The 18,924-nt window shown below is 39.4% G+C and overlaps 1 protein-coding gene across 1 annotated transcript in view; it reads left to right on the forward strand.

Annotated features, from left to right (window-relative positions):
- The window catches only part of LOC124507937 (ankyrin repeat domain-containing protein 26-like), a 337,690-nt gene that overhangs the window by 135,592 nt on the left and 183,174 nt on the right, over positions 1–18,924 (forward strand). The window contains exons 10-15 of the mRNA XM_047074396.1: positions 2,825–3,038; positions 4,874–5,060; positions 5,293–5,430; positions 7,569–7,715; positions 17,589–17,659; positions 17,990–18,083. Of these exons, the coding sequence (XP_046930352.1) occupies positions 2,825–3,038; positions 4,874–5,060; positions 5,293–5,430; positions 7,569–7,715; positions 17,589–17,659; positions 17,990–18,083 (851 nt within the window). The remainder of the gene's footprint in view (positions 1–2,824; positions 3,039–4,873; positions 5,061–5,292; positions 5,431–7,568; positions 7,716–17,588; positions 17,660–17,989; positions 18,084–18,924) is intronic.

Genomic DNA, 18,924 nt, shown 5'->3' on the forward strand with positions numbered 1-18,924 from the left:
ATACATTCAGTGCTATCAGTCTTCATGTGAGTGCTACTAAAGCAGGACTCTACAAATTCTACTATGTTTTCATTTTCATTCAGTTCAGAATCCTTTCTAATTTTTTTTTTCTTTTTTCATTACTTCTTTGACCCAGGGGATATTTCGATGTGTTCTGTAGTTCACAAATAGTTGAGTATTTTCCAGAGATATTTTTGTGCTTGATTTCTGATTTGATTGCTTTGTGGTCAGGGAACACACTATTATGACTTCAGGCCTCTTGACTTCTTCCTTTTATTAAGATTTATTTTTGACCCAGAACATAGTCTTTTTTGGTAAGTGTTCCATAGATCCTTGAGAAGAATAGTGGCGGCCAAGTCTACTATGCCCTTGCTGATGTTGAGCGTGTTGAAATATCAGACTATAATTGTGAATTTGCCTCTTTCTCTTTTCAGTTCTATCAATTTTTGCTTCATGTACTTTGAAGCTATTAACAGATACATGAACATTTAAGATTGCTCTTAATTGACCCTTTTATGATTATACAGTGACCTGTTGTTTATTGCTGGTAATATTTTTTTTTTTTTTTGCTTGAAACTGTTTTGTCTGCTATTCATATAGCCACTCTAGCTCAGCCTTCTTTGGTCAAGTGTTAGTGTGGTATATCATATTCCTGTCTTTCGAACAAATTTCTGTCTTGACATTTAAAGTGCATTTTGTATAGGTGGCATCTAGTTGAGTCTTCCTTTTTTATCCATTCTGACAGTCTGCGTTTTAGTTGAGGCTTTTAGACCGTTTTCATTTACTGTGATGTTTTTGTTCAATATATGAAATTTATTGTCAAATTGGTTTCCATACAACACCCAGTGCTCATCCCAAAAGGTGCCCTCCTCAATACCCATCACCCACCCTCCCCTCCCTCCCACCCCCCCATTAACCCTCAGTTTGTTCTCAGGTTTTAAGAGTCTCTTATGCTTGGGCTCTCTCCCACTCTAACCTCTTTTTTTCTTTTTTCCTTCCCCTCCCCCATGGGTTTCTGTTAAGTTTCTCAGGATCCACATAAGACTGAAAACATATGGTATCTGTCTTTCTCTGTATGGCTTATTTCACTTAGCATCACACTCTCCAGTTCCATCCACGTTGCTACAAATGGCCATTTACTGTGATTTTTGAGATAGTTGATTTGAATACGTCATCATGCTGTTTGATTTGCATTTGTCCTATCTGCTCCTCGTTCCCGTTCTCTTCTCTTTCCGCTTTCTTTTAATCGAGTAATTTTTATGATTCAGTTTTATCCATTTATTTATTTATTCATGTATTCATTTATTCATGTATTCATTTATTCACTTATCTATTTAGGCTTCCTAGCTAGAACTTTTCAGTTTTGCTGCTTTAGTGGTTGGTTTAGGGTTTATAGTCTATGGCTTCAGCATCACAGTCTCCCTTCCAGTAATGTTATACCACATCGTATAGAGTTCAGGCAAATCACAAGAGTTGACTTCCATTTCTTCTTTCCTAGACATATCCTTCCTGGGTCAGTGGGATTATAGTTTTCATGAGGTTTAGGAAGATTTGGGCCATTTTTTTTTCCTGTCCCTTTCCCCTGCCTCTTTGGGCAATTGTATATTTCCCAGTTGAAGTTTTGTCCCAGGTTTCCAATGTTAAACTTCAGTCCTTTGTTTTGTGATGTCTAATATGTGTTTATTCCTACCCATCGTATTGTTCATGGCTAACATAATTTACGTCTCTGTAAGTACTATTTGGTTTTTAAAACAATAACTCCCATGCCTCTAGTTATCTTTTCATGCTTTGTTTGGAGATATAGTTAAGTTACTTACAAACAGTTGGATCCTTTAGTCTTGCTCTTACAAATTATTGGATAAATCCAGAGTGGTGATCAGCCTAAGGCAAATTATGAGTTTTTCTATCTTAGCTAATGTGAATAGATACTGTCCCTCGTGCTGTGGGAGCACCAGGCAGTGTTTCCTCTACTCTTTCCAGATTTTTTTTTCCCTTGATGACTTCCTTCCATGTATGCACTGGTTGTTACTCTGCTGAATAGCCAAAGGGGACCCTGTGCAGATGCCCAGGGTTCTTTCTGTGTCCTGCTTTCTCCTCTCCTGGATGCTGACCTGTCGTCTCTATCTGCCTTGACTTCACCAGACTCTCAGTTTTGCCACCACGACTCAAGGAGTCTGGTGAAATCTACTTAAATAATTTATGTCTCCTGTGTCGTAGCCTGAAAACTCTCTCAAGGCAGTGAGCTTGGGCATACGTGTTAGGTTAATGTGTTTTGTTTTCAGGGATCATTGTCCTTCGTTGTCTGAAGTTCTGTGTCTTGAAAATCATGTTAAAATTGTATTTTGTCTGTTTTGTTTTTGCTTGCTTCAGGTAGGAAGATCAATCAGTACGTGTTACCCCATCTTGGCCAGAAGCAGATTACAGTGGAACTTCGGCACATGCTCTAGACTGTCGAGAGTGCTTGTCTTCCTCCTTTGCTTAATTGTCTCCTGCTCATCCTTCATTCCTCAGTATATTTATCTCTTCCTCAGGGACATCTATCTTCCTTGGGCCCAATCTAGATCAAGTTATGATCACAGAACTCTGTCTTCTAATAGGAACTACCTGAATTTAGAATTACCATTTGAGTTGTCTTTCTCCCTCACTAGACTTTAAGCTAATCGAGAGCCAGGGGTCTTCTCTATTGCATCTGTAGAGCTGAGTATAACATCTTCCATTGAAGGTATATATTTACTCAATGTGTGAATGAGTGAATTGAAGATGCACAGGCCTGTATATGCAAAAAGTACTCATCTATTTCATTTCTGTTTCTTCTCTGATGCAGATTATGCTGGCTTCTTGAAAATCCAAGATATACGTGTTTCCTATGAGAAATTAAGGAAACTTAACAAAAATCACTGTAAACTTCTTATGGGAAAAATGACGAAAATGGACAAAATGGTTAGTGCACTACAAAACGAGCTACAGGAAGCCAAAGACATGATATCACGGTTAGAACATCAAAAAGTGGAATGGGAACGTGAATTCTGCAGTTTGAGGTACAGCATCTTGGCTTTAAGGAAATATTTCAACTGTTTCCTTTTATACTACAGATGTGTAGGGGCAGTTTTGTAATTGCTGACTTACCTTATGGGATTTTCCTGGAAAGAATACTTGTTTAGTGTTGTGAGGTGTGCGATTCTTGGCAATAACACAGCAAGTTCTTAACAGTGAATACTTCTAATACTTTAATGTATATTCCAAATCACAATTTTAATGGCCATATGAAAGTCCACCATAGTCCAAGAAACATCATTATTTAAGAGATTGAATTCTGCTTGTTTTTCATCTCTCTGTATTTTAATTAATGCTGTCAGGAATCTCTTTTATATAAATCTGTTTCTACATGTCTGGTTACTTGCTTGGAGTCAATTCTTCAATATAATGTAATCTGGTGAAAGTATAAAAAATTTTAAAAAGGTCTTTGATCCATATTTTTAAATTGTTCTCAGGAAAGTTTATATTACTTTCTGTACCTACCAACAGAGTATAAAATGGTCATTTTTCTCAAGACAGTAAAATCCGCCAAAATTGATTCCGTTTGCTTCTTAACATGCAGGGGTTAAAAGGTAAAGTGGGGGTGCCTGGGTGGCTCAGCTGGTTAAGCATCTGGCTTCGGCTCAGGCGATGATCTCGTGAGTTTGAGCCTTGCTTTGGGTGGGCTCGAGCCCTGCTTTGGGTGAGCACGAGCCCCGCTTCGGATGAGCTCCTCTTCTCTCACTCTGTCTCTCCCTCTCTGTCTGCCCCTCGTGGGATTCTGTCTCTCTTTCCCTCTCTCCACCCTCACTCACTTGCGTCATCTCTCTCTCAATAAAAAATTTAAACAAAGTAAAATGGGGGCGCCTGGGTGGCTCAGTCAGTCAAGCGTCCGACTTTGGCTCAGGTCATGATCTCAGGGTTCGTGAGTTCGAGCCCCACATCGAGCTGTGTGTTGTCAGTGCAGAGCCCACTTCGGATTTTCTGCCTCACTCTCTCTCTCTCTCTCTCTCTGTCCCCCCCCCTTTGTTTGCATGGGCTCTCCCTTTCTCTCTCAAAAATGAATAAACATTAAAAAAAAGTAATACGGAAAGTGGTTACTGAGAAGTTTTTTCAGCATCTCTGTCATAGGTAGATAAAATTAATTCAAAAGTGTATGCTGAAAGGTCATATTACTCTTTATTGTTTACTTAATTAATACGTATCCTGTGTTGTTCTAGAAGGGATGTTTAAGTGATTCATAAAGTAGGTAATCATCAACAAGGTAAGTTGCAAGTGTTGTGGAAGAAGAAACAAAAAGCATAGGCAACAGATATTAGACTCGTCAGCGTAGTCTTGGATGACAGTAATCTGCACGTGTATGTTGTGTAAACAACATCCACAGATGCTCTCTTTCACTGCACATCACTTTGGAGGTACCTGTAAGGTTTCGTCAAGTGGAAATTTTATTTCCAGTGAATTGATAAACTTGCTTATAAACAGCAACTTCTCTTTTTAACGAGAAACTGAATTATCTGTCCTATGGAGGAATAATTATACCTGTGGGAAAGGGGGTAATTTTCAACTCTAACTTTCCTGGATAATTTCAAACTTCCTTTCCTACAACACCTACCAGAGTTATTACTGACTAAAACTAACGAAGTTGCATAATGCTTTCTCCTGGCTTCTTTTCAACTGTATGTATGGTTTGGAAGACATTGAAGTGACAAATTAAAAACATGAGCCCTACAAGGAAAACGATTGGAGACCATAGAAATTTTTCATTTGGATAATAAGCCAACTTATGTGGAACCAGATCATAAAATGAACTTTTTATGTCTAACAAAACAAATTTTAAAAGAAGTACATGTAATTGCAGATGTACCTTAAAACAAGAAGAAGAAGAAGAAGAAGAAGAAAGAAGAAATGCTGATATGTTATATGAAAATATTAGGGAAAAGTTAAGAAGAAAAGAAGACGAATATAAGAAAGAAGTTGAAACAAAACAACAAGTTGAACTCGCTCTTAGAATGCTAAACACGGAATTGAAGGCCACAAAAAATCAGGTAAATCAGTCTTTGATAAAAACTGTATTTCCATCTATATTACATAGTGTAATAGCATACATATATATTTTATAGTATCCCTTTGACTCAATATATATTCTTTAGGTTTAAAATAAATTAAAACATGGGATTATGTTCTTTTGAACATTTTTTTTAAAGTTCTCCTCTTCAGCTTTTGACCTTCTTTTTTTTAACGGTATGAGACCAGAATCATAATGAAATGTGTCTCCAGGTTGTAGAAGAGCGCAGTGACACTCAGTGGCAACTTTCTCCAGAACAGAAGGCCAGAGTCTTACAAGATGGAAGTCTAAACAATCTCTTTTGCAAGCAAAAGGAGCTAGAAATGGCTCATAAGAAAACTAATTCTAAGGTGTCTTCTTTAGTTATTTTGAAGTTCATGTGTGTATGTATTTGTATGCATTCTATTTTTTAGTTATTGTTACTTTTTTCTCCGTGTGTATGTGTGTGTGTGTGTATATATACATATGTGTGTGTGTATCTATATGTATATATATATATATATATATATGTATGTACATATGAAACTGAACTCTGTTCATCATGGAAACTATAGAGGATTTTAAAAGCACATATATTTAGCGGAGGGTCATGGGGGACGGTGGCATTTTTGCTTCACTGGATAAAATAATATTCTTGATTAAATGCATTGTCTGCAACAACTAGTGACATTCATAATGTCCTCGTCCAAAGAGAGGCTTTTATTACTTTCTGTAGGAATTGATGAGCTTTCCCTAATCTCAAAACTATTGCTACTAGCAACATGTGTTTTAGTTTTGAACAGTTACTTCACTGCCTTGATATATTAATAGTTTAGGTGAACACTTCCGCTAATGGACAGGAGGACAAGTGTAGCCAGTTCACTGATCATATTTTCGGTATCAAGTCTCCTACTTTTGAGAAAAGTAACACTTTTGCTTCAAGTAGCATCCTATTTCATTACAAGGAACTTTTGATAACAATGGTATGCTGTGGTATATACTTAATGATAATTTATTGATAGGTATTTTATTCCTAATAAAATAGCTGAGTGTATTTCCCCTCCTTTATATTTATTACTGTTTTCAACATGAAGAGGAAATGCAAGTTATTGCAGCAGTAAATCATCTCATGGTTTTCTAAGAGATGTATGAATTTCACCTTATTTCCTATGAGTATTTTGAAATACAAGACTTCTTTCGTACTTGTGTATTTACACTAGAGAAGTGGCAGTGGTTGGTGCAAGAGCACTAGTTGTGGAGTGAGAAGACCTGGGGAGAGTCCTGCAGCTCACCGTTTTAATCTCTCCATTCTAGAATTGTGATAACCAAATGAGTTCATTGATGTATGTAGAAGTGTTTCTATTATAGTACAGTGCCTAGATTTTTCAGTTATCAATAGATATAATTCTTATAACTGACTATCGAAATGGTAGCAAAGTAGATATCTATGAAATAGTCTCAGGAAAGAAGAATTTTAGGAAATTTAATCTGTCCGAGTATATGCAGAGCTAAGGATTTTACTGTGGGGTCGCTGTGTTCGATATCTACTGTAAACTCAATTTTTAAGTATAGTCAGATTTATTAATCTTTTATTTTAGGCCTTCTGGTTTGTTGTAAATCAGCGAAAGGCTTTTCCAATTCTGAGATTCTGAACACTTTTCTCACAAATTCTTTTTGACTTTCATGCCTTCATTATCTTCAGTTAAAGTTCTGAACTTTTGGGAACTTATGCTTGTCTAAAATTTGAGATTTGGAGCCAACTTTATTTTTTTTCCAGTTGGATATTCACTTTCTGTAACCTTCCTTCCTTCCTTCCTTCCTTCCTTCCTTCCTTCCTTCCTTCTTTTCTTTGTCTTTCTTTCTTTCTTTCTTTCTTTCTTTCTTTCTTTCTTTCTTTTCATGTTTCTTTATTCATTAGAGAGAGAGAGAGAGAGAGAGAGAAAGAGAATGCAAGAAGGGGAGGGGCAGGGAGAGGGAGAGCGAGAATCCTGAGCAGGCTCCTGACTGTCAGCACAGAGCCTGATGCGAGGCTTGAACCCACAGAATGTGAGATCACTCCCTGAGCCAAAATCAAGAGTCAGACACTCAACCAACTGAACCACACTGGCACCCCCTGCAACCTTTTCATTGTTTAAACACAGATTATACTTTCATTTCAAAGAAAATCATGATACTGCCATTTTATTCAGTGCTATCTGAAAATGTGCTTGGTTTGACTTAGCTTTCTGATAATCATGAGAAAACACAAGAAAAACCACATGTTGCAGGATGAAATTGTCGTGCTGAGACTGGAAAGAGACACCATAAAAAATCAGAACTAGGCAGGGAGATAACACCTTTTGTGTCTTTAACTGAATTCAGTGAACAGGAATGTGTATGTGTTACAAAACGACGGTGAATTGATGTATGTGTTGATATTTCTCAAAGTACGTATGTGAGAGTTGTCTATTATTAACATAATTTAATAATAAGATGATTTAGAAAAGCAGTAACAGAAATGTCTTATTAGGTAGTTGCGAGACAACTGCAACAAGAACTGGCTGATACTCTGAAGAAAAAGTCTATGTCAGAGGCTTCCCCAGAAGTTACGTCATATCTTCGTCTGGAGGATGAAACACGGGATCTCAAGAAGAAATTAGGTCAAATCAGAAGTCAGGTATGTAGCAAATGTAACCTGTCAACAGCAAACTTATAGCTGGTTAAATAATATAAAGTGTTTTAGGATACCAATTTCCATGGACCGCTTTCTTTGGTATTTTCATTATAATTAATTTATTATGATTTTAGTATCTTTACAATGCATTTATTTCGTAAACTTCTGCCTCTCCTTCTCCTATTTGTGTTATACATTGTTTTCTTATAATACTTACTCTTAGGAAAGTTGAGGCTTTTGTATCCTTCCTCACAGAAATTGAGAGACTTTTTTCGTTCTTTCTTTAATTTTTTTTTTACATTTTATTTATTTATTTTGAAAGAAAAAGAGCGAGAGAGTGTGTGCATGCGTGTTAACAGGGGAGGGGCAGAGAGAGGAGAGAGAGAGAATCCCAAGCAGGCTCCATGCTGTCAGTGTAGAGCCAGTGTGAGGCTCAGTCTCATGAACCATGAGATCATGACCTGAGCTGAAAGCAAGAATTGGACGCTTAACTGACGTAGCCACCCAGGTGCCCCAAGAGACTTTTGTCCCCTACTAAACAGTGTTTTTTAATGATATCTCTATTACCATGATGAGGCAAGCTGGGTCAAATCAGAAGATAATGTTTAATGGGATGTTTCAGATAATTGTCTTAGTTCTCATCTTCACTTTTGAGAAGAATGCATATTGATTTCAGGATGACTTGTACAGAAAGATCGCTTAACAAACCACTTGAACTTCAGCATTTCCTTCATTTTCTTTGCCTTTTAGACATATTGTCAAAGCACGGAAATATTCAGATCATGTGTAGTATGGACGCCCAAAATCGAGAATTAAGAACATTCTCTGTGTCCTGCCATTGGGTTTTTTTAAAGCTATTTTGAGGTACAAAACACATACCATAAAAGTCACCCATTTGCCACGCACAGTTCACTGTCTCTGTGTACACTCGTGCAACCATCACTGCCATCAAGTAGAATGTTTTCGTCACCCTGAAAGGAAACCCTTACCCGTTGCCCCCAGCCTCAGGCAACCACCAGTCTACTACTTGGTCTCTCAATGGAGTTGCCTCTTGTGAATATTTCATATAAATGGAGTCACACAACGTGTGGTACTTTGGGACTAACTACCTTTACTTAATGTTTTCTGGGTTCATCTGTGTCGGTCACAGCTTATATCAGTGCTTCATTTCTTTTTATTGTCAACAGTACTCCATTGTGGGTTAAGGCCCTTGTTCATTCATCAGTTGATGGACCTTTGGGTTGTGTCCACTTCTTGCCTATTAATACTGCTGCTTATGAACATTTATGTAGTTCTTGTGTGGACACCCGTTTTTAATGTCTCTGCCATCAGATTTTATCCTCTGAGTTAATTGGGTTGATTTCACCATCTCTCAGCCATTACGCATGCTGTCCTTACTGTCTTTTTAGTTTCTGTTCCTCTTGAGTAAACCTATGTTATTCAGACTTGGCTCACAGTCTCCTTTCCAATGAACTTTCTCTGACTGTTCTAACTCCCATTAGCTTTAACTCTCTTGACACTTGTCATCTAGCCTGTGCAGAACAATTCACTCCTTTGTTTGACATTGTTTTTATTTTTTTCATGACAGGTGATTTCGTCTTCCTAAGTATACATTTAAGGGATAGTAATCTTTGATACGTGTGGTACTTATCCTTGTATAAATTGAAAATACTTTAACTTAACAGTTTTTCTGATAAAATTAAGTACTTTATACCGTATCCATAAATTCTTCTTGGAAACATTGGTATAGCAAAGCTTTTATTCTAAATGTATGCTAAGAAATGAAATACAAAATTGAGGGGTGCCTGGCTGGCTCCAGTCCGATCAGAGTCTGCCTTTGGCTCAGGTCATGATCTCCATGTTCTTGAGATGGAGCCCTGCATCGGGCTTTCTGCTGTCAGCAGAGCCTAATTGGATCTGTTGTGTCCCTCACGTTCTGCGCCACTCAGACTCGTGCTCTGTATCAAAAAATAAACGTTAAAAAAATGTGTGTATATCTCTACACACACACACACACGCGCGCGCGCTTATGTAAGTAAAACTATTAGTGAAAGCACTTAATCAAATAGAGGAGAAATGTTCAATCAAATGTTTAGGTTTTTTTTCCCTCTCACTATGAAAAAGCATGCTAAATTTGTCTTTCTTTCTTACACAGCCAGAACTGTGATTTACAGATTTGTATTACTTTACCAAGGCAAATATCTGGGGACAGCTTTTCTGATATGCTTTTACCACAAACCCTTAATCTCTTCATCAGAGTACATGCTAAAGCAGCCTAACGTAAAGAGTATGGACATGAAATGATTGAGGAACTTTAGTTTCGCAAGACTCATTTATTTCCATGTCAGTGGCTTTCCCTTGCCTCTGATGGTCCTGTAAAGGATCTACTACTCAGTCAAGGAGGTGCTATTTGTACCATAGTCTGTGAGCATTGTGCACTCAGTGGTATAGAGAGGAAGTAAGTTAAAAGGATTATAAGTGGAAAAAAGTACTGTTGGCTAGGGGCATTGGCAAATTTTTTTGAAGTACTGAGGAAATATTCTGGGCCTCATGCTCCCCATTTGCTACCACTTGCGGTGGAATGAAGAATAACTTCAGTATAATTTGTATATGGGAAAACTTGTATTGGCAGGCCACCCGCCTAAACTATCACATTGTATTGGAACACAAACTACAGCAACAGTAATCATGCTACATGCAAACACTTAGAGCTGACTATGTGCCACGTACCCTTCTAAGTTGTTCATCTATTATTTCCTTTTTTTTATATATATGAAATTTATTGACAAATTGGTTTCCATACAACACCCAGTGCTCATCCCAAAAGGTGCCCTCCTCAATACCCATCACCCACCCTCCCCTCCCTCCCACCCCCCATCAACCCTCAGTTTGTTCTCAGTTTTTAACAGTCTCTTATGCTTTGGCTCTCTCCCACTCTAACCTCTTTTTTTTTTTCCTTCCCCTCCCCCATGGGTTCCTGTTAAGTTTCTCAGGATCCACATAAGAGTGAAACCATGTGGTATCTGTCTTTCTCTGTATGGCTTAATTCACTTAGCATTACACTCTCCAGTTCCATCCACGTTGCTACAAAAGGCCATATTTCATTTTTTCTCATTGCCACATAGTACTCCATTGTGTATACATACCACAATTTCTTTATCCATTCACCAGTTGATGGACATTTAGGCTCTTTCCATAATTTGGCTATTGTTGAGAGTGCTGCTATGAACATTGGGGTACAAGTGCCCCTATGCATCAGTACTCCTGTATCCCTTGGATAAATTCCTAGCAGTGCTATTGCTGGGTCATAGGGTAGGTCTATTTTTAATTTTCTGAGGAACCTCCACACTGCTTTCCAGAGCGGCTGCACCAATTTGCATTCCCACCAACAGTGCAAGAGGGTTCCCGTTTCTCCACATCCTCTCCAGCATCTATAGTCTCCTGATTTGTTCATTTTGGCCACTCTGACTGGCGTGAGGTGATACCTGAGTGTGGTTTTGATTTGTATTTCCCTGATAAGGAGCGACGCTGAACATCTTTTCATGTGCCTGTTGGCCATCTGGATGTCTTCTTTAGAGAAGTGTCTATTCATGTTTTCTGCCCATTTCTTCACTGGGTTATTTGTTTTTCGGGTGTGGAGTTTGGTGAGCTCTTTATAGATTTTAGATACTAGCCCTTTGTCCAATATGTCATTTGCAAATATCTTTTCCCATTCCGTTGGTTGCCTTTTAGTTTTGTTGGTTGTTTCCTTTGCTGTGCAGAAGCTTTTTATCTTCATAAGGTCCCAGTAATTCACTTTTGCTTTTAATTCCCTTGCCTTTGGGGATGTGTCGAGTAAGAGATTGCTACGGCTGAGGTCAGAGAGGTCTTTTCCTGCTTTCTCCTCTAAGGTTTTGATGGTTTCCTGTCTCACATTCAGGTCCTTTATCCATTTGGAGTTTATTTTTGTAAATGGTGTGAGAAACTGGTCTAGTTTCAACCTTCTGCATGTTGCTGTCCAGTTCTCCCAGCACCATTTGTTAAAGAGGCTGTCTTTTTTCCATTGGATGTTCTTTCCTGCTTTGTCAAAGATGAGTTGGCCATACATTTGTGGGTCTAGTTCTGGGGTTTCTATTCTATTCCATTGGTCTGTGTGTCTGTTTTTGTGCCAATACCATGCTGTCTTGATGATGACAGCTTTGTAGTAGAGGCTAAAGTCTGGGATTGTGATGCCTCCTGCTTTGGTCTTCTTCAAAATTCCTTTGGCTATTCGGGGCCTTTTGTGGTTCCATATGAATTTTAGGATTGCTTGTTCTAGTTTCGAGAAGAATGCTGGTGCAATTTTGATTGGGATTGCATTGAATGTGTAGATAGCTTTGGGTAGTATTGACATTTTGACAATATTTATTTTTCCAATCCATGAGCAGGGAATGTCTTTCCATTTCTTTAAATCTTCTTCAATTACCTTCATAAGCTTTCTATAGTTTTCAGCATACAGATCCTTTACATCTTTGGTTAGATTTATTCCTAGGTATTTTATGCTTCTTGGTGCAGTTGTGAATGGGATCATTTTCTTTATTTGTCTTTCTGTTGCTTCGTTGTTAGTGTATAAGAATGCAACTGATTTCTGCACATTGATTTTGTATCCTGCAACTTTGCTGAATTCATGTATCAGTTCTAGCAGACTTTTGGTGGAGTCTATCGGATTTTCCATGTATAATATCATGTCATCTGCAAAAAGCGAAAGCTTGACTTCATCTTTGCCAATTTGGATGCCTTTGATTTCCTTTTGTTGTCTGATTGCTGATGCTAGAACTTCCAGCACTATGTTAAACAACAGCGGTGAGAGTGGGCATCCCTGTCGTGTTCCTGATCTCAGGGAAAAAGCTCTCAGTTTTTCCCCGTTGAGGATGATGTTAGCTGTGGGCTTTTCATAAATGGCTTTTATGATCTTTAAGTATGTTCCTTCTATCCCGACTTTCTCAAGGGTTTTTATTAAGAAAGGGTGCTGGATTTTGTCAAAGGCCTTTTCTGCATCGATTGACAGGATCATATGGTTCTTCTCTTTTTTTTTGTTAATGTGATGTATCACGTTGATTGATTTGCGAATGTTGAACCAGCCCTGCATCCCAGGGATGAATCCCACTTGGTCATGGTGAATAATTCTTTTTATATGCTGTTGAATTCGATTTGCTAGTATCTTATTGAGAATTTTGGCATCCATATTCATCAGGGATATTGGCCTGTAGTTCTCTTTTTTTACTGGGTTTCTGTCTGGTTTAGGAATCAAAGTAATACTGGCTTCATAGAATGAGTCTGGAAGTTTTCCTTCCCTTTCTATTTCTTGGAATAGCTTGAGAAGGATAGGTATTATCTCTGCTTTAAACGTCTGGTAGAACTCCCCTGGGAAGCCATCTGGTCCTGGACTCTTATTTGTTGGGAGATTTTTGATAACCGATTCAATTTCTTCGCTGGTTATGGGTCTGTTCAAGCTTTCTATTTCCTCCTGATTGAGTTTTGGAAGAGTGTGGGTGTTCAGGAATTGGTCCATTTCTTCCAGGTTGTCCAATTTGTTGGCATATAATTTTTCATAGTATTCCCTGATAAGTGTTTGTATCTCTGAGGGATTGGTTGTAATCATTCCATTTTCATTCATGATTTTATCTCTTTGGGTCATCTCCCTTTTCTTTTTGAGAAGCCTGGCTAGAGGTTTGTCAATTTTGTTTATTTTTTCAAAAAACCAACTCTTGGTTTCGTTGATCTGCTCTACAGTTTTTTTAGATTCTATATTGTTTATTTCTGCTCTGATCTTTATTATTTCTCTTCTTCTGCTGGGTTTAGGCTGCCTTTGCTGTTCTGCTTCTATTTCCTTTAGGTGTGCTGTTAGATTTTGTATTTGGGATTTTTCTTGTTTCTTGAGATAGGCCTGGATTGCAATGTATTTTCCTCTCAGGACTGCCTTCGCTGCGTCCCAAAGCATTTGGATTGTTGTATTTTCATTTTCGTTTGTTTCCATATATTTTTTGATTTCTTCTCTAATTGCCTGGTTGACCCACTCATTCGTTAGTAGGGTGTTCTTTAACCTCCATGCTTTTGGAGGTTTTCCAGACTTTTTCCTGTGGTTGATTTCAAGCTTCATAGCATTGTGGTCTGAAAGTATGCATGGTATAATTTCAATTCTTGTAAACTTATGAAGGGCTGTTTTGTGACCCAGTATATGATCTATCTTGGAGAATGTTCCACGTGCACTCGAGAAGAAAGTATATTCTGTTGCTTTGGGATGCAGAGTTCTAAATATATCTGTCAAGTCCATCTGATCCAGTGTCTCATTCAGGGCCCTTGTTTCTTTATTGACCGTGTGTCTAGATGATCTATCCATTTCTGTAAGTGGGGTGTTAAAGTCCCCTGCAATTACCACATTCTTATCAATAAGGTTGCTTCTGTTTATGAGTAATTGTTTTCTATATTTGGGGGCTCCGGTATTCGGCGCATAGACATTTATAATTGTGAGCTCTTCCTGATGGATAGACCCTGTAACTATTATATAATGTCCTTCTTCATCTCTTGTTACAGCCTTTAATTTAAAGTCTAGTTTGTCTGATATAAGTATGGCTACTCCAGCTTTCTTCTGGCTTCCAGTAGCATGATAAATAGTTCTCCATCCCCTCACTCTCAATCTAAAGGTGTCCTCAGGTCTAAAATGAGTCTCTTGTAGACAGCAAATAGATGGGTCTTGTTTTTTTATCCATTCTGATACCCTATGTCTTTTGGTTGGCGCATTTAATCCATTTACATTCAGTGTTATTATAGAAAGATACGGGTTTAGAGTCATTGTGATGTCTGTATGTTTTATGCTTGTAGTGATGTCTCTGGTACTTTGTCTCACAGGGTCCCCCTTAGGATCTCTTATAGGGCTGGTTTAGCGGTGACAAATTCCTTCAGTTTTTGTTTGTTTGGGAAGACCTTTATCTCTCCTTCTATTCTAAATGACAGACTTGCTGGATAAAGGATTCTCGGCTGCATATTTTTTCTGTCTAGCACCCTGAAAATCTCGTGCCAATTCTTTCTGGCCTGCCAAGTTTCAAAAGAGAGATCAGTCACGAGTCTTATAGGTCTCCCTTTATATGTGAGGGCACGTTTACCCCTTGCTGCTTTCAGAATTTTCTCTTTATCCTTGTATTTTGCCAGTTTCACTATGATATGGCGTGCAGAAGATCGATTCAAGTTACGTCTGAAGGGAGTTCTCTGTGCCTCTTGGATTTCAATGCCTTTTTCCTTCCCCAGTTCAGGGAAGTTCTCAGCTATTATTTCTTCAAGTACCCCTTCAGCACCTTTCCCTCTCTCTTCCTCCTCTGGGATACCAATTATGCGTATATTATTTCTTTTTAGTGTATCACTTAGTTCTCTAATTTTCCCCTCATACTCCTGGATTTTTTTATCTCTCTTTTTCTCAGCTTCCTCTTTTTCCATAACTTTATCTTCTAGTTCACCTATTCTCTCCTCTGCCTCTTCCATCCGAGCCGTGGTGGTTTGCATTTTGTTTTGCATTTCCTTTAAAGCGTTTTTCAGCTCCTCGTGACTGTTCCTTAGTCCCTTGATCTCTGTAGCAAGAGATTCTCTGCTGTCCTGTATGCTGTTTTCCAGCCCAGCGATTAATTTTATGACTATTATTCTAAATTCACTTTCTGTTATATTATTTAAATCCTTTTTGATCAGCTCATTAGCTGTTGTTATTTCCTGGAGATTCTTCTGAGGGGAATTCTTCCGCCTGGTCATTTTGGATAGTCCCTGGTGTGGTGAGGACCTGCAGGGCACTTCCCCTGTGCTGTGGTGTATAACTGGAGTTGGTGGGCGGGGCCGCAGTCAGTCCTGATGTCTGCCCCCAGCCCACCGCTGGGGCCACAGTCAGACTGGTGTGTGCCTTCTCTTCCCCTCTCCTAGGGGCGGGATTCACTGTGGGGTGGCATGGCCCGTCTCGGCTACTTGCACTCTGCCAGGCTTGTGATGCTGGGGATCTGGCGTATTAGCTGGGGTGGGAAGGCAAGGTGCACGGCGGCAGGGGGGGCAGGCTTAGCTCGCTTTTCCTTAGGTGATCCACTTCAGGAGGGGCCCTGTGGCAGCCGGAGGGAGTCAGATCCGCTGCCGGAGGTTTGGCTCCGCAGAAGCACAGAGTTGGGTGTTTGCGCGGAGCGAGCAATTTCCCTGGCCAGAGCCGGTTCCCTTTGGGATTTTGGCTGGGGGATGGGCGGGGGAGATGGCGCTGGCGAGTGCCTTTGTTCCCCGCCAAACTGAGCTCTGTCGTCCTGGGGCTCCGCAGCTCACCCTCCCTTTGTCCTCCAGCCTTCCCGCTTTCCGAGCAGAGCCATTAACTTATGACCTCCCAGACACTAAGTCGCGCTTGCTGTCAGAACACAGTCCGTCAGGCCCCTCCGCTTTTGCAAGCCGGACTCGGGGGCTCTGCTTGGCAGGCGAGTCGCCCCTCCGCCCCGGCTCCCTCCCGCCAGTCCGTGGAGCGCGCACCGCCTCGCCGCCCTTCCTACCCTCTTCCGTGGGCCTCTCGTCTGCACTTGGGTCTGGTGACTCCGTTCTGCTAATCCTCTGGCGGTTTTCTGGGTTATTTAGGCAGGTGTAGGTGGAATCTAAGTGATCAGCAGGACGCGCGGTGAGCCCAGCGTCCTCCTACGCCGCCATCTTCAAGGTGGTCGTCTCATCTATTATTTCCTAATGTAATCCTCCCAACATCCCAGTGGGGTAGATACTATTATTATTTATTTTGAGATCACTTTTTTAAAGTCCTTTATTTTTAGAGAGAGAGACAGAGAGACAGAGAGATTTTGGGGAAGGGCGTGTAGGGAGAGAGAGAAAAAGGGAGAGAGAGAGAGGGGGGGGGAGAGAGAGAGAGAATCCCAAGCAGGCTCCTCACTGTCCATGCAGAGCTCGATGTGGGGCTCAATTACATGATCCTGTGATCATGTGTGAGCTGAAATCAAGAGCCAGACACTGAACCGACTGAGCCACTCAGGTGTCCCAGTAGGTGCTATTATTACCTTCATTTTACAGATGCAGAGATTGAGACATGGAAGTTTTAGGTAGTGTGCTCAAGGTCATACAGCTCATAATGAGCAGAACTGGGAAATCAGACCCAGGCATTCTGGCCCCTACTAGGATATTGCTTCTCAAATTCTTCCATGAAATATCTTGTCACTGAAAACAGTGTGTTCAGTTTCATAATCACGAGAATAGGAACGTAATTCACCTATGCGAATATGTAAAATCATAGTTGATGTGGTGCTTGGAATATGAAAATAGAAATGTTTACCATAAGGTAAATTCCTATATATCCTCCATTTGACCAATAGATACATTTGTACATTTATGTGATCATATATAATTTAAAAACATTAACGATGTTATGTTTTTGTAGGAGAGTAAGGTTGGTAAACTATTCTGTAAGAGTATTGAAACATTTCATCTTTGTAGGCCATGGTCTCTGTTGTAGAAGCTGAACTCTTTTGTTATGACCTCAAAGTAGCCATCAATCAGCATGTAGAGGAGAGGGTGGCTGGCTCCAAAAATATTTTACTTACAGCGGCGCTTGGGCGGGTTAGTTGGCTGAGGTCCTGACCCTTAATTTCCACTCAGGTCATGATCCCAAATCCCACATCATGAGACCGGTCATGAGACTGAGCCCCACATCAGGCTTCACCCTGAGCTAGCAGCCTGCTTACAATTTTCTCTGTCTCTCCCTCTGTCTCTCTTCCCCACTTCTGCATGCTCTCTCTCTCTCTCTCTCTCTCTCTGTCTCTCTTTCAAGTCAAAAAAAAATTTAGTTAAAGAAACAGATGATGGTTTTCTACTAGATTTTCAGTGGTTAAAGTAATTTTTTCTCTATTTTAGTTGCAAGAAGAACAGGAACGACATGGAGAGGCCATAAGATATGCTGAGGAGATGAAAGATCATGTGCAAAAGTATAATTTAAACCTCACAGAAAATAACTTGTTTATTTATAAAGCAGATAAACACTGTAGTATGGGAAGTGTATTAGTTATGCCAGTATATCATTGTTAAGCTGGATACAAATTCCAGCTTTGAGCTATTTTTAAATGCAGAATTGTGGCGTATTATCTCTGAATTTTGCACCTTATCCACAAAACACGATGAGAAAAATGGCACAATTCCCAAATCTTCCTCTTGACAAAATTTTAAGGATTTCTGTAATACCCTCATTTGTTCAGAAAGTATGTGATGTTGTTTTAAATTTATGGGTGAGAATAATTATCTTAAGATCTGCATTTTAGGCTACAGGTTAAAAATGCCACACAAGAAGCAACCATCAAACACCAAGCAGCCCAGATTCAAGATCTTGAGAACAACGTGATAAAGTCAAGTTTGGTAAGTCGATCTCTTAATGTCTGTCCTACTGAAAAGGAATCTGTATTTCACTAGTAGTAGTACATAAGAATGTTTTGGATCCCATGGAAAATCTCACTGCTGCAAAGGTTTGGTTGATATTGTTCCTACTTGCTACTAGTGATGTAATTCTTCTATATAGATGAAGTTGATTGAATTCATAAAGTAATGATGTGTAGAGTGAGATTTTCATAAAAAAACATTGTGAGAATCTAAAAAAAGCAACATTTTATATAAACCACATTGAGCATTTTAGTCCACCTTTGGCTACTGTTAATAATGCTGTTGTGAACGTTGGCATACAGATGTGTGAGTCCCTGCTACTATTTTTCAGCGTGTTTCCAATGTCCCCAATCTTTGAGTGATCATTTGATCTTGAATTCTGACATTCTCTTGTAATCTCATCCCTTCAGTGAGAGTTTGAGAACGGTTTATTTTAATGATGATTTGTTGTAATTTGTAATTACAAGTTTGCAATTTATTCTCTTCATTAACAATGACCGGCAGATCATTATGCAAACGTCCTTCTCAAAGGAATGGACTTTTCTCCTTGTTGGATTTTGTAATGGAAAAGAAATGCCAGTGAAAAAGGAGAACTGGTTTCTCTGTCAGAGACTTACCTAGTAACATAGTGCTCCTACCATTGCAAGTTCAGACTCATTTTTTTTTTCCATTCACGTGAGTTAATCAGCCTTTCAGAGATTTCACAATTCAATCTCAGAAAAGACTAATGTGCCATTGAGGATTCTCATTTATTCATATGTAGTGAAACCCCAACTGTTTTCCAAGCAGAACAGCGAATGTCATCCCACTCTCACCCTCC

This window comes from Lynx rufus, unplaced genomic scaffold, assembly GCF_022079265.1.
Source record: "Lynx rufus isolate CCGP_SWC_20201006 ecotype Redwood Valley unplaced genomic scaffold, mLynRuf1.p SCAF_12, whole genome shotgun sequence".
Taxonomy (NCBI): Eukaryota; Metazoa; Chordata; class Mammalia; order Carnivora; family Felidae; genus Lynx; species Lynx rufus.